Source organism: Sminthopsis crassicaudata, chromosome 4 (genome assembly GCF_048593235.1).
Source record: "Sminthopsis crassicaudata isolate SCR6 chromosome 4, ASM4859323v1, whole genome shotgun sequence".
NCBI classification, from domain to species: domain Eukaryota; kingdom Metazoa; phylum Chordata; class Mammalia; order Dasyuromorphia; family Dasyuridae; genus Sminthopsis; species Sminthopsis crassicaudata.
Genome location: NC_133620.1, coordinates 50,541,710 through 50,558,485, shown reverse-complemented (window position 1 = coordinate 50,558,485; position 16,776 = coordinate 50,541,710). Strand labels below are relative to the sequence as shown.

At 34.8% G+C, this 16,776-nt stretch overlaps 1 protein-coding gene across 1 annotated transcript in view; it reads left to right on the top strand.

The window, feature by feature from the left end:
• The window catches only part of RGS5 (regulator of G protein signaling 5), an 86,627-nt gene that overhangs the window by 49,000 nt on the left and 20,851 nt on the right, over positions 1-16,776 (top strand). Inside the window, exon 3 of the mRNA XM_074266475.1 lies at positions 8,718-8,779. Within this exon, the coding sequence (XP_074122576.1) occupies positions 8,718-8,779 (62 nt within the window). The remainder of the gene's footprint in view (positions 1-8,717; positions 8,780-16,776) is intronic.

Below are 16,776 nucleotides of genomic sequence, written 5' to 3'. Positions count from 1 at the left end.
AAGAAGCTGCATTTTTCAAATGTTAAGTAATTCGTCTGCAGTCACTCAGATTGTCACAGACCCAGGATTCTAACTCAAATTCCATGACTTTACATGCAACACTCTTTTTAAAGAACTATTATGCCTTTCTTTCATGTTGCCTTCTTTCTACCTATATGACCTTGGGTAGGTAAATAGCTTCATCTTTCCAGTTCTCACTTTGTCAGTAAAATGAGAAAGTTGGATTAAATGACCTCTTATATCCCTTCCAACTGGAAGTCTATAAAATCCTGTTACCTTGTTGAATTACCATTCTGTCTCTCTCCTGCCTTTTCCTGAAAAGTAATCTGCGTTTCAGTCCCTATATACCACTCATTTATCCCTTTCTTTTGCCCTCTTTATTTTCTGTGGATCATAATTATCAAATTCATCATCAAATTTAGTGACTTTTCTCATTCTTCATTTTCCTTGACTTCTCTTCATTGTCCTTAACATTTGTTATTCAGCATTACTCTTCTTCCTTCCTGAAACAGCCTCCTCTTTCTTTCTACGTGTGTGTGTGTGTGTGTATGTTTCTCAAAGTAATTCTTTCCCCATATCCCTTCTCTCCTGTCTCACACATCCTTCCACTCATTTCTCTCTTTCTCCTCCTTCTCATCCTTGTTCTCATCAAGTTTCAGGTATTACTTCTCTATTAATGATTTCAAAATTGCTTTCTTCAACCCTTATCCTCCAAAGCTCCAATGCCTCATTTCTAACCGCCTATCATACATATTTTACCTGTAGATTTTGTTAGAATGACAAATTCTGCATGTTCTTTTCAATTCTAAGTCTGTATGATGCTATTCTCTTGTTACCTTGCTAAGGTGCAATCCCCATCTCTTTCTTGTCTTTTACCCAATAGAATGCTGAATTTATCCTTTCTTTCTTTAGCCATCCCAAACCAGCTCCATTTCTGCATTCCCTCACTTCCAATACCTAATTGGTCAGTAAGTCTTATTAATCCTCATTTTCAATATTTCATCTGTATTTCTACTGTTACACTAGGTCAAACGCTAATAATCTCTCATTTAATTGATTGCAACAAGAATCTATCTGATCTGTCAGCCTCTAATCCATCCTAAAGTCCATAGCCCAATGCATAGCTCAGATAATGTCAGTTCCCTGCTCAAAAAGCTTTTGTAGCTTCCTCATTGTTTACCAGATAAAGTTCAGACTTCTTAATACATCATTCAAGGCTATGTATGATATATCTCTAATCTATCTTTCTGGTCTAATCTCCCAGTACTTTGTAAACCCTAAAACATTAAGTAGACAGATAGAAGGACAAAAAGATAAGCTACAATTAGTAGATAGATAGATAGATAGATAGATAGATGATAGATAGATAGATAGATAGATAGATAAATAGATAGATAGACAGACAGACAAACAGGCAAATAAATAGGCAGATGGATAGATAGAACATTTAATAAGGTTTCAACATGTTCCAGAAACTGTACTAAGTACTAAGGATATATATAGAAGGAAGAAAGCCCTCAAGCATTTTATATTCTAAAGGAGAGAAATACATAACATAACCAAAACACACATATGTGGATATGTATACACACATATGTATATGTAGATATATTTGTATATCTATATGTGTTTGCATACATTTGTGTATAAGCTTAGCCTCTAGTAAATTTAAAGATGCTTGAAGGAGAGACTTTTGAGTTGTATCCTCTATAGCAAACTTTCTTAAACTCTGGGTCACAATCCTATATGGCATTTCGTAACTGAATATGGGGATTACAAAACTATTATTTGTTATCAAATGTTTCATTTGTCTACTATTTCATCAATCTATTTACCTGGGATTGCATAAAAATATATTGGGCAAAAAGGTGTCATGAGTGGAAAAAGTTTAAGAAGCCTTGATCTAAAAGACTATTCAAGAATTTATTGAATTAATGAATAATGAATAAATGAAAATTAAATAATTTATTGAATTAATGAATTAATGAGACCCTATCCTCAGTTTGTTAAGTAACCATAGTTATTTTTAAGAGTTTAGATTGAGAAATGCTACTAATTGATTATGACATTAATAGTAATATACATTATTATCTACAATCTAATTTTTAAAAGGATTTGAAAATGGAGGATATGGGAAATGCATGATAGAAGTGCAAGATTGATCAGTGGGTACCTTGCCTCTTCCTTTCTGTTTCTCCCTCTCTTTCTCAAATGAGGCAATGTTTGTAAAATGCTTATCACAGTCCCTTGCACACACTAGGCACCATGTAAATGATTATACTTCCCCCCCTTCTCTTTACACTTTCACCCCCATTTTAACCTATTCTTCTTTTTTTAAGTTCATACTATTCTCAGGAAGAGTCCCTCCTATCCCTAAGGATAAGAATCTCATAAAACTAATTATAAAGACAGTGCTTTAATTTTGGGTTTCAAAGAGAGGTCCACCCCCATTTGCTGGGGGTTGAGTGCCTTAAATTATACCACACAAAGCATATCTATCAATTCCAACTATAGCCTTGAAGGAAAGGGTCTATCTTATTAGTTAAGGAAAAGGAAACAAGGGAATATAGAATCAGAAATGGAACCTTAAAAATTTAAAGGACCTTATAGACTGTCTTGTCAACTTTCCTGGCAACTTTTGCCCAAATTCTTCTTTTATCAGATAGATGTTTCCTATGAAGAATCCATTTTCCAATTTAGATACTCTCAGGAGAATCAAATGAATTATAATGAAAGATATAAAAGTATAAAATAGAATTAAATATAGACCAACACCTAGAGAACTCATTCTTCTTTGGAAATGAAGACAAAAGTCACCAGAAAATGAAATTATGAATAGATTGCTATAATGGTGCCATCATCTGAGTTCCTAAAACAAACATTAAGGGATTCTTTACATGTTTTATGAGTTGTTTAAGAATTCTTATTCTTATTTGGAAATAAATTTTATTTTGTTTTTACCATTCACTATATCAGAATACTACCAGAAAAATTGAAAAGGAGAGGAAGAGAATATAAGATTTAAATCCCCATTAAAACTCAATTCACCAGAGGATAAAAATCCCATATGCATCCCTTTTTGCTGCCTAAAATAGCCTTCCCTTTTCTCTGTGCTTAACCAAACTTCGCCTTTCCTTCCAAGCCCAGCTCAAGTATTAAGACCTTTAAGTCATTGACTCTTCTAGTCATTTCCTTTCTCTAAGCTCCTATTTTTGGGTACCTGAATACCTGAGCAACTAGATGCCAGGTCTCATCATCCTGAGTTCAATTCTGACCTCAGCCACTATTATGTGAATCCCAGGCTGGCTTGCCTCTGTTTCCTCATCTATAAAACAAGTTGGAGAAAGAAATGGCAAACTACTCCAGTATCTTTTCTGAGAAAACCCAAACGGGATCACAAGGGGTAAGATATAACTAAAATAACTGAATGACAAAATCTTGATTAGTGCTGCATATCAGCAAAGTTGGGGATGCAAAGGAGCATAAGTCCCCATACCTGCTCTAAAGGATATTGCCAGTTAGTTGAAGAAGAAACAAGTAGAGAAAAATATAAATTTAGTTAAAACGTATACTCATTTTAAATTCCTCTAGAAGCTAAGCAAATTATTGGTGCCTATGACAAATGAATTGGTTGCAAATGGTTTCAATCACTGAGAGTGAGAGAACAAAATGTGCCAATGAATGAAATGCACCATTTTTCATTCGTGTCTTTTTAGTCTCTTGCCAATAGTTCTTGTAAAAGCCTTGGTGGAGGCTATTGAAATAATGAGCAAACACAAGATTTTTGGATCATCTTTGAATTTCATTTATCCAGGCCACCCTTAGAAGAATTAAATGGCTATCTCTAAAATGATTTTTTTTTTACCTTTTGTTTGTTCATTGTACTACCATTGTTATTCTTGATCAGTCACTTTCCCCCCAACTCCCAACACATCTTCACTCTTATCTAACACCTTGAGAATTAGAGTCTATCATGACTTTTAAAAGTATTTACTGGTCACTTTGATCTGTATCTTTTATTTCCAAAGCCTTGACTTAATGAAGGGACAGAATTCAGAGGTCTGAAACAAAATGAACTTGGTACTTCCGGGCTGGTAATCAGAATGCTGGGTCTCATGCAGAGGAAGATGCACCCTGCTTGACTTTGTGTCTTTGAATCAATCTGAGTTAATTTAAACTTCAGGCAGACTCTGCGGATGTCCCTTTCGGGGATTTAATTTTGGCTGTGATGTGCTACCATTATTGACCATTAGCCTAGTTTTCAAAAGCCCATTAGAGACAAATTGGATATGGTAACACACTCAAGCCCAGTATCCCTGCTTATGTGATAGCTCTTTACTGATACACCTTATTATTAACTGGAGGAAGGAGGAATAGTGAATTCACTATCTAAAAAGAATATTCACAGAGCCAAGCATTCTGAGGGCTTAAAAGGAACTCAATAAGTTTTGATAGTCCATTTCCCTGCCACTAGTCAGAGGGACTTTGATTTCTTTGTTACAAAATGTTAATGAATCTTTTTACCTCAGCTAACCTAACAGTCCATCCATGCATTCATTAAATATATTTGTCAGACACCATATTTTTTTCCTGAATCTCTTCATTCACAGTTTCCTTCTTAGGTTCACAGAAATCTGGCTTTTCCCAAAAGACATTGCATTTGTTTTGGAGTTTTTTTCAGTAGGGGAAGGGAGGCAAACAAGGTTAAGTGTCTTGCCCAGGATCACACAGCTAATAGGTACCTGAGGACATATTTGAACTCAGATCCTCCTGATTTCATGGCCAGTGCTCTATGTACTGCACTATGCAGCTGCCCTTGCATTCAATCTTAATCCTCCTTTTCAGTACTTCTCTCTTGTCCTAATGTCATCCCAGAGCAGGAGAAGGAAAAGAGACACATTTTATGACTCATTTCCACCTGCAGGCCATTTCTTTTGCTACCATCTTTCAGTAGCATATCCCCATTTAAAGTGTTTTGTCTTTGGGTTAGAGTGTTGGATCTGGAATCGGGAGTTCAAATTCTGCTTCAGACACTGACTATGTGACCTTGGACTTAAACTCTGTCTGCCTTGATTTTCTCATCTATAACATAACCATAATTATAGCACCTACTTTCCAGGATTATTGGTGAAGATCAAATGAATTAATATTTATTAATTTTTCCAGACCTTAAAGTACTATGTAAGCATTAAGTTTATTATTTAACACCTGATCTAAATCAATGATCCCATTTCAATCCCAATGTAACACTTGGGGCTGTTCATTTATCTGTAGTGTCCACTTGGCACTCAAATCTCACCTTTGATTCCAAGCAGCCAAAGTGGTCACATGGAATAAGAGTGAAGGGAACTGACCAAGCCATCAGTGAGTTGGGGGAGAGGGTTGCCTACCCAAGCATGTGATGACTTCTCCCAGTGGAATGGGCAAATGAGAACAATTTGTTCCAGTGGCCAAGAAGGTGGCTGAAACAGGTGCTATGGAGCACTTAAAACTTGGTTAGATCATATACATGGGGATTATCTGTTGTATCCTAGGCCATCCCCAGTTTTCTTGGCTTTTGTCAGGTATTATAGCTAGTTATTATATATTTAATAATTATAGCTATAGTTAGTGATCCTCACAACAGTCCTGTATTATTATTTATCCTCATTTTACAGATGAGAAAACTGAGGCAAACAAAAGGGAAGTGATTTCTCATTGCTGGTAGATGAGATAAAATGTGAACTCAGGTGTTCCTAATTCCTGATTTGGTAGTCTGTCTAGCTGCCCCTCAGGAGAGACAATTATCCAAAAAATGTAGGCAAAGTACCTACAAGCCATTCAAATAAATTAGGTCATAGGAAATACATTGTCCTTGGCATCCTCATAAATGCTTCGATCGTTGATCTGATTTTTTTGATCTGATTTTTCTTGTGCAGTGTGATAAATGTGTAAATATGTATGAAAGAATTGCACATATTTAATTTATACCGAATTATTTGCTTTTTAGGGAAAATGGGGGGAAAGGAAGGAGAAAAATTTGGAACACAAGGTTTTGCAAGGGTGGATATTTTTGCATGTATTTTGAAAATAAAAAGCTATTACTAAGAAATGCAAAAAAACAGAAGCAGTAGGACTGAAAGGGAAGGAAGAAGGAAGGAAGGAAAGAGAACTAAGAAAGGAAAGAAACAGAGAGAAATGAAGGAAGAAAGGAAGAAAGGGGAGGGGAGGGAGAAAGGAAGGATTTATTAAGCCTCTACTACGTGCCAGGAACTGTACTAAGCACTTTAAAATTATTATCTCATTGGATGTAAAAATGAGTGAAGCCATCTTTTCCAACTCTTCTCTTTTCATCCCTGCAAAGAGAACATCAGAGAGCCTTATGTCCTGAGACATGGCAGTGTGTTGCAAAACAATAACTAGAAACTGAAGCAGAGAAGCAGAGGGAATTGTCTTTGCATTGCTACTCGAGTAATGGCGAATTATATGGAAGTATTAGATTTGGAAATTCCAGCTTTGTTATTTACTGCCTATCTGTATCATCTTATTCAAGTCAATTAAGCAATTTGGGTGTCCTCATCTATAAAATGGAGGATGGAGTTAGACTCAATCTATGACTTATCAAGTTCATTCCTTACCAAAATCTATGATCTTTTTAATGTCCCCCTTTTTTTTTGTATCTGGGGTTCCTGTGATCAAAAACTCAGATATTTTATTATTTACCTAGCCTTCGGTCTCCACATTACTCAGTTACACCAAGACCAGACATTGCCACTTAAATTTTTTCTGTATACATGTATAGTTTTTTGATCATTTTCATTATGTCCAATATTTTGTGGTTTTTCTTGGCAAAGATACTGGAGTGATTTGTCATTTATTTCTCTGGCTCATTTTACAAATTTACAATTACAAATTAGGAAAAAGAAATATGGTGTTTTTTTTTTACAAATTTACAATTACAAATTAGGAAAAAGAAATATGGTGTTATTTAGTTATCTCTATAGACCTATAAAAGATAGCATAAATTCATGATAGATTTGATTTATTCACACCTTCTATAGAACACAATGTTCATGTACTATTTCTCTGAATGAGAATACAATGAGATGTGAGTAAGTGTAAATGCAATTTACATCAGCAGAATAATAACTAATCAATGACTTACTTTTCTACAGAACCTTTGCACTGGCCATCCTCTAGTCCTGTACTCCCAATCCCCATTTTTGCTGCTATTGTCCCTCATTTTACAATCTTGTATTTAATCTGTATCTTGTATTTAATCCATATATACACATATATACACATGTACTAATATTAAATCATTTTACAATCTTGTATTTAATCTGTATCTTGTATTTAATCCATATATACACATATATATGTATCTTGTATTTAATCCATATATACACATATATACACATGTACTAATATATTTTGCCTCTTCCAAAAGTCATCACCTTTTATTAAGCATTATTGCTATTACAGTGCTAAGATAAAATATGAAAACTTTGATTTTCCCAACTTCAGGTTTGGAGCATTATTCATTAAGCCATCAGCTGCCTCAGCGAGATTAATTTAATCACTCCTTGTCACACTCTTAATAAATAGAAAGTTAAGGACTTAACTCCAGGACCTGACTCTGTTTTTATTCATCTTTACCTGATACAGTTAGAGAGATTCTAATGCTAGTAAGACATCTTTTCTGGTATATTCCCAGAGGGTGGCAATGATTCTGAGTTTTCAGCAGCTCTCCCAATAGAATACATCCATTCTACTTGGCAGGTTCCATCAAGCTGGGGACCTTTAAATGGCAGGCTTGTTGTCCCAGCCTGGGGAAGCTCATTAATCTGATGATCCCTATTTTGTATCATTAATCTGATGATCCCTATTTTGTATGGGTTTCAACAGGCAACTCAGACCTGCAGGGGCTGGGACAGGCGGTGGCTGGACCGCCAGCTCGATCCCAAGATCCAACTACGAGTTTTTTAACTGCAGCAACTTTAATATACGCTATTGGAGCTGGAATTCATTGATGGATGAATCCAGCTCTGAGGCTGGAGTTAAGTGACTTGCCCAGGGTCACACAGCTAGGAAGTGTTAAGTATCTGAGACCAGATTTGAACTCGAGTCCTCTTGAATTCAGGGCTGGTGCTCTATCCACTGCGCCACCTAGCTTCCCCTTGCTAGTAGGGGAAAAGAGATAAAAGTAGAGCTTTAGTCTCCTGAATGGGACAGTTGAGTGAAGGTGTGTTCATTGGCTGTTGGCTTTTTGGAGAATGTGGCCATGCTTGGGTTTGGGGCCAGGGGCTCTGGGTTTATACTCTAGCTATGTCACTTACTAGCTCTATGACTATAGGCAAGTCAGATGGCTTTTCAGGATCTCAGTTTTTCCTTTGATGAAAGAAAGAGGTTGAACAGAATGATCTGTAATGTTCTTTCCAGCTTTAACATCCTCCCATTCTGTGATAGAGTATGGAAGAATAAAATGGAAATACCAGGTGCAGTTTTCCAAGAACTCAGGAAAGAACTCTTAAACTGAGTCACAAAGAGAATACCAGATTGACCAGGGGAGGTCCTATGGGGACATTAGCAGAAAGCCAATAACTGGAAGAACAAGTCTGGGTCCCCCACATTCTGCTGATGGAGAGCAGACTCAGAAGAAGACTTTTGATTGCCTAATATTGTATATATGTAACTCTCCATTTATGGTCTTGACTCATTTCCTTCTCTGACTTTAGGCCATCACCAGAAGAGGCTCTACAGTGGCGTGATTCCCTGGAGAAGCTTCTACAGAACAACTGTAAGTCTTGATGGCTATTAGCACTAGATCTGGAGTTAGGAAAATCTTAATTCAAATTTTGTCTTAAACACTCTCTGACAGTGTGAACTTGGATAAGTCAATTAACCTCTATCTGCCTCATTGTCCTTAATCCACAAAATCTGCTAATATTACCACCTATTTACAAAGTTTGTTGTTAAGACAAAATGAAATAATATATGTAAAGTGCTTTGCAAATTTAAATCACTTTATAAATGTTAGGGATAGTAATTATAATTATTTGTAATTTCTCAATCATCTCCAACTTTTCATGACCTGCTTTGAGTTTTTCTTAGCAAAAATACTAGAATGGTTTTCCATTTCCTCCTCCAGCTCATTTTATAGATGAGGAAACTGAGACAAATAGAGTGAAGTGATTTGTTCCAGATCACATAGTTAGTAAGTTTCTGAAGTCAGAATTATTGAGCTAGAAAATCAGAGGATTGGAAGGGACTTTTATATTTTAAAATCAGCTTCATTTTATAGAAAAGGAAACAAATTTTAAGTAAGTCACTTGGACAAGATTACCCAGTGAGGTGATATCCACTCCATATTTTCTGTTAGGATTTTTTTTATTGCTCCATGTCTGACTCCACTGTGAGCTGGATGTGCTTCCCAAACCATTCCTCACCATTGGCACTATTCCCTTACCAGCTCTTCTGTCTCCCTTTCCCCATATTTGCTCTTCATCTAACACCTTAGCTCTCTATTAAATAATTTTGGGGAATAGAATCAAACTATTTGATTGGTTCAGTAAAAATTATCTTAGAACACAGAAGAAAGAAAGTCAAAATAGTTAAAATAAATAAACCGAGAATGGCAGAGCTAGAAAGGGATTTTGGAAATCAATACAGACAACCTCTTCACTTTACAGATAAGGAAACAGAGACATACAGAGAAATAACTTCTCATGATGACAGACGGGTTAGTGACAGGACTAGGAATCACATGGAATCATTGGATTGGACATTGGAGCTCTTACAGATTTCAATAATACCTTTTTTCCCCACTCTACACTAAACTAGTAATTCTATCCTCTCTGCAATTTCCACGCAAGAAAGGGATTATTTTGTCTTGCCTTTTTTTTTATCCCCATCACTTACACAATGTCTGGCACAAAATAGTCTCTTAATCAATCTAGGTGGTTGATTGATTAATCCTATTTGCCCCTTTGGGGCCAAATAAATTATTAGCTCCTCGAGGACAAATAAATTATAAGCTTCTTGCTTTTCTTCATATCCTTCTCTGTTATTACAATGCCTAATACATAGTAGGCACTTACTAAGTGTTTATTCATTGATTGATTTAACTAGAACAAGGTTCTTTCCCACATGACAGGTACTTCTTTTATTAATTTAAGTTCATCCACCTAAGTGGGCTAAGTTCTTCTTCAGGTTAAACATCCCCAGCTCTTCCATCTTTCCTCATATGCGAGGAATTCAAAGTCTTTGAGCATGGTTCCTGGTTCCTCTCTTAGAGATCCATAGATCCACAAACATTTATTAAAGGCTTTCTGGGCCATGCTTGAAGGAGAGCTCCCTAGTGCATTTTCTCCAATGTGGTGTCCAGAAATGAACACAATATTCCAGGGGTGGTCTGAGCAACAAGATATTAATTATCCAGCACTAAAGTCCTTGCTCTGAGTCTCCTGACTGCCAATCTAATATTCTTATTCTGATCCACAGTCCAATGAGTCTCTTCTTTAGAAGAGAAAACAGAAGTTAAGAAGGAATTATATTTTCTTTCTGTTGTCTATTATTATCATTTCATTCATTCTGTATATCTCAAATTCTTCCTTTCATTTTTGAGTTTTTTTTAAAGCCCCCTTCTCATTATTCTTAGTACTATAAAACATATCTTCTGATTTTATATTATTTTTGTTCAGTCCTTTAAGTGAGATTCAAACTCATAATTCCTCATTCTGTATCCATTATTTTTATGTAAGTCCTGGGCTTACCTAACGAGTTACATGGCTAAAGCTCTATGGGGTTCTTTGAAGCACTCAATAACAGATTTAGCATCCTTATTAATTGAAATTTGAGTAGGATGTTTTGTAATCCATGAAATTATGACAGCAAAATTAATATCTTATGGCATCAAATCAATCCTTCTACTACTATTTATTGATTTCTTCAGATACTATAGTTCCATACTGTGTTTTCAACAGAGACAGGAAGAGAGATAAATATTTCTCTACTCAAATGTTTTCCTTTTGAATTATTATAACACTTGGAGAGAACTGCCCATATTTTTAAGGATATTATTAGACAAAAAGCTATCGGAATAAGGGAAATGGGATAGGAGGTAAGCCAGAGGCTTCCAATGCATATCAATACTATAATGTAAGTTAAAAACTAACACATCTCATGTCCTGCAATAGTAATATATCTAACATTAGCCCTTATGACTGTCAAATATTTAGGGAAAACCAAAGAGCCAGAAAACTTTATTGTTTAGCTCAAGAGTTGATGTCTTTCACAGTGAAAAGCACTGAATCTTATTTTCAACACTGTGTCCTTGGAGCCTGTGTCTTACATTCCAGGGTAAGGTATCATTCATCATTTTAAAGTCCCATCCAATCAGTACCTCAGATCTCCAAATCTACTAAAATAACATAATCATGGCTAAGAAAAGGTTGTAAATATTAGGCCTAGAGGAATTAGAAAAGGATATCCAGTCCATTCTCCTTCTGACAAGCAGGATCATGATTTCTATATAATAGATACTTCATAAGTGTGAATGAGTAATGAGTGAATAATGAATCTTGTAGCACTATATCCATAATAGACCTGTTTTTCACTCCACCACCACTGTAGTCTGCCATGAATTCCAGACCAGCAGCATAAAATGCCATACCAGGGAGCCAGGAACCATTCTCTTCCCCTGATCCCGTAATTGATCCCTTGCCCAGTTTCCATCAGGCACCAAATGCTGATCCATATTCTTGTTTCCAAAGGTCTGCCAGATCTTACCTTCAGCCCTGTTACACTCCTTCTCTGAACCTCCCTATGTATCTCCTGACCTTTCCATCTGCTGTGAACTGAAGCAAATCTTCCTTTATGGATTGTTTCCATCTTTTAGACCCTGAACATCTTTTCTATTTGTATCCTCAGCATTTAGCATAGTGCTTTGTATATAATAAAGGCTTAAACTTTAAAAAATATTTTATTCTTTTAAAAATTAGATCATTCTAGGATATTGTGAAATGATGATTAAATGTTAAAAGTTAGAACAGTTAAAAATATTCCTGAGAAACCATCATACAATTAAATAATAATTAAAACGTTGAACAGAAGTACACTATAGAAATCTAAATGCACACTAACTAGCAACATTCTTAATAAGTGGGTCAAATAACACATTTTAGAAAAAATTGTTAATAATGCAAAAATAATTATGACAAAAAGTCAATATAAACTCATGCAGAGATATAGAAATATATATACACATATGCATATATATGTGGATATATGCATAAATATATATATGCAATTTGTATATAATGTATATATTTCAGAAAATGTTTATTAACAAAGTAGTAAAAGAAAGAACTAATGAACTGGTATCACAAGTAAATAATTTGGAAAATTAATAAGTATTTATAAAATAAACTAGAAAGAAGAAATGTTAAATATTAGAGGAGAAAAAATAAAACAAAAAAATCAAGACCATGGAAATTATAAATATTTTAAAGTAGTTTTCTTAAATACTAAGGAAATCGGCACATGTTTAATTAATTGGAAAAGAAGAAATATGAAAATAAAAAAATTATTAAGATTTTTTTATTTTTCAAAACATATGCATGGACACAATTATTTAATATTAGCCCTTGCAAAACCTTGTATTCAATTTTCCCTCCTTTCCCCCGTGCCCTTCCTTAGATGGCAAGTAGTCCAATATATGTTAAACATGGTAGAAATATATGTCAAATCCAATATATACATACATATTTATACAATTGTGCTGCACAAGAAAAATCAAGCCAAATCACTAAAACAAAACAAAACAAAACAAAAAACAAAACCAGAATAAAATGCAAGCAAGCAACAACAAAAAAGAAAAAATGTTATGTTGTGAACCACACTCAATTCTCACACTCCTCTTTCTGGGTGTAGAAGACTCTTTATCACTGAACAAGTGGCACTAGTTTGAATCCTCTCATTGTTGAAGATCATCAGAATTGATCATTGTATAATCTTCTTGTTCCCATGTATAATGATCTCCTGGTTCTGCTCATTTAACTTAGCATCAATTCATGTTAAGTTTTTCCAGGAATCTTTGAAATCATCCTGCTGGTCATTTCTTACAGAACAATAATATTCTGTAACATTCATATACCATAATTTACTGAACCATTCTCCAATTGATGGGCATTCATTCAGTTTCCAGTTTCTTGCCACTACAAAAAGGGCTGCCACATTTTTGCATAGGTGGGTTCCTTTCCTTCTTTTAAGATCTCTTTGGGATATAAGCTCAGTAGAAACACAGCTGGGTCAAAGGCTAGGCACAGTTTGATAAATTTGTTCTCCAGAATGGCTGGATCTGTTCACAGTTCCACCAAGAATGTATCAGTGTCCCAATTTTCCCACATCCTCTCCAACATTCGTCATTATCTTCTGCTGTTATCTTAGCCTATCTGAAAAGTGTGTGGTGGTATCTCAGAGCTGTCTTAATTTGCATTTCTCTGATTAATAATGATTTGGAACACCTTTTCATATGACTAGAAATAGTTTCAATTTCTTCATCTGAAAATTGTTAATATCCTTTGATTGGAGAATAGCTTGAATTCTTACAAATTTGAGTCAATTCTCTATATATTTTAGAAATGATACCTTTATCAGAACCTTTTAATATAAAAATGGAAAATCAAATTATTAAATGAAAATTTATAACACACTCAAATTAAATAAATAAGTTTCAAAACTAATACACATAAGGAGAGAAAAGCAAAAAGGAGTGAAAAAAGAAATGGATCATTACAAGCACAATATAAATATAAAATAGTTTAAATTAGCAAACAAAATAGATATTTAACAATACAATATCAGAGATAGAGAATTCAATGAATTATCGAAGAAAAAAGGGAGGGAGAGCTATGGTCCAGCTGTCTTTATGATAGAATCCTATTAGATATTTAAAAACAATTAATATTTTTATATCAAAATTATTTTGAATAATTAAGAAAAAAGTACACTAACCAACATATTTTTATGAATCAGAAATTGTTGTATATCAAAATAATCAATGTTTAAATATAGACAAATATTACTCATGAATATTGATACAAATATTTATGAAATTGAAGAAAAATAATTATAGCAATATGTTAAAATGCATTCATTTTGAACAAATTATAATTATGCAAGAAATGCAAAGATGGTGCAGCATTATGTAAATAATCAGCATAACTCACAACATTCAAATCTTCAAATGAATCTAGGGTCTCATCAATTTGGCATTCCCTTCATTTAATTAAATTGCAACATATCCCTGCCTGGATATCATTCAAAACTTTTGTCAAAGTCCCTATATCACTATACCACAAGTTTACTAAGTACACAAGGATTAAAATATTTTATTCTTAAATTAAGAAATAAAACAAGCATTTTCATAACATAGTAGAATAGAAAGGGGGGAAGATAATTGTACATAAAACAGGAAATCTATTATATTCAACTCTGTATTCCTTATTATTTCTATTATTATGAGGCAATTGGAGTTAAGTGGCTTGCCAAGGGTCACACAGTTGGTGTGTAAATGCCAACTGTCTGAGGTCACATTTGAACTCAGGTTATCCTGACTCCATTGCTCTATCCACTGCCCCATTTAGCTGCCCCAAATTTGATATTCTTTTAAAATATGTAATAAAATTATCATGTGGCTTTCTTTTTTTCCCCTTTTCTCTTCCCTCTCCCGCACCTCACTCTAGAGATGGTTATCATTAGACATAAATTCCATTCCACTCTAATAAGTTTATATGAGATAATTAAGTCTTTCCTTCAAAAAGCTAATTCCAGTGCATATCAATCCTATTTGTAAGTTAAAAACGACATATCATGTCCCACAATGGTAATATATCTAACATTAGCCCTTGGGGCTGTTAAATGTTTAGGGAAAACCAAAGGGCCAGAAAACTTGGTATGTAAACATTTTTGTGTCCAAGATTACATCTTTCTGATTGAGTATAACAGTTTACATGTCCAAGAGGAGACATATCACATTCATTCTAGGTCCTGTGTCTTGATTTATTCTGAACTTAGACAGCTTTTGTGCTAATTCTGGGTGCTACCCATGACCTTTAAAAGTAAACTTGTTTTCTCTTGATCTTTCCTTAGTAGGAATGAAAACAGCTGGGTACAATCCTCTTAAAAACAAACAATGATTTTATGGTTTGTGAAGACTGTGATTAAGTCACATCTTAGCCTTCTCTTCTCCAAACTGCATAATCTCAGATGCTTTCCCTGAGATTCCTTGGGGCTCTGAAAATGTTCCAGCTCCTACATATTCTCCTTCAGTTGTGGAAGATCATCTGGCTTTCATTCAAAAGGTCTGGTGGGACTCACAAAGGATATTTTCTTTAGACTCAAAAATAAATGGCCCTAGACAATTCAAATTGGGAATGGCCTTATTAAATAATGTTTCCAATGACAATATGTGAATCCAGGGAATTGACATACCATATTCAGTCCCCAAGAAATTTCCATTCAAGACCTATTTTCCCCCAAAAGTCTCAAAGGTCACAATATTTCCTGCAGACACTTAAGGGCTTATCCTTTTCCTTGGGAAGCAGAGCAGTTCAACATTTGGCCTTCATCTTTCATACTATCTTTAGGTACTCTTGCTACCACTTTCCCATTGCTCCATCATTTTTTCCACTCCCTCTACTCTTTTGTCCCATTTATTTTTGCATCCAATACTTTAACCTATCTCTTGCAATAAAAATAAAGAAATGTTCTGAATACATCAAGATTAATAAAACTTTCTTTTAATGTATATGAGTGTTAAAGAGACAGAAAACCCTTCTCTGATGATTTTTGATAAAAGCTTAGTTTCTTTATGATTTATCATTTGCTTAAGAAAAAGATCCACTACTATTATCCTCAGAGACTTCCATGATGGTGACTCTGAGTTTTCAAGACTATAACAGCATATCCTAAATTTTGATAGGGTCCATCAATCTAGAAAGACTTCGAATGAGTAAGGGCCCTATGATGAACTGCAGTGTTGAAGGGCCAAACTGACTAAATTCAGAGATGGTCATTGCCAGTTATAAAGTAGTAGCTTTTTTTTTCTTTTTTTACAGCCTAAGCAATTCATGAAGACTATTTATTAATACTTAGAGAAACTATGAGCTCCATTAGTATGGAAGAGTATTTAGACTCAGTAGACCTGGGATCCTTGAAACATTTAAAAGAGAAGATCTTTGGTAGATCTGTCTTTGTTTCTAATTGTGTGACTTGGGACACATCATACTCACTCTAGGTTCTTCATCTATTAAAAAAAAGAGTTGGGATGGATTGATGATACCTAAATTTACTTCCATAGTTCTGTGATCTTCTGTTACTATTGAAATGAATAAGCACCAAAAAGTTTTAGAGGGAGAGACTTCCTGGAAGTTGAGACAGCCAGAGAAAAGGCCCTCTGGCATCTGGGTAGGACCCAGATGGAGTGATGTTGTCAAATGTCATCAGATTGAAAAGTTTGTGGTAGGGATTCAGGTGTAAGAAGACTGAAAAGGTAGGGTGGAAGACACTAATTTGTAGGGATTGAAGAGGGTGGTAAGGATGGTTAGGCTTGTGCTTTATCATACTAGTGGCTGAGTGGAAGATGAATTGTAGTGGGCTCCAGGAAGGCAGACTCACCAGCAAGTTGTTGAATTAATTCAAGAATAAGGAAATAAAGGTTGTACCAGGGGGGCAATATAAGAGAAGAGAGGGGGGATATTTGTTAGATGTTGCAAAAATAAAATCAATAAAGCA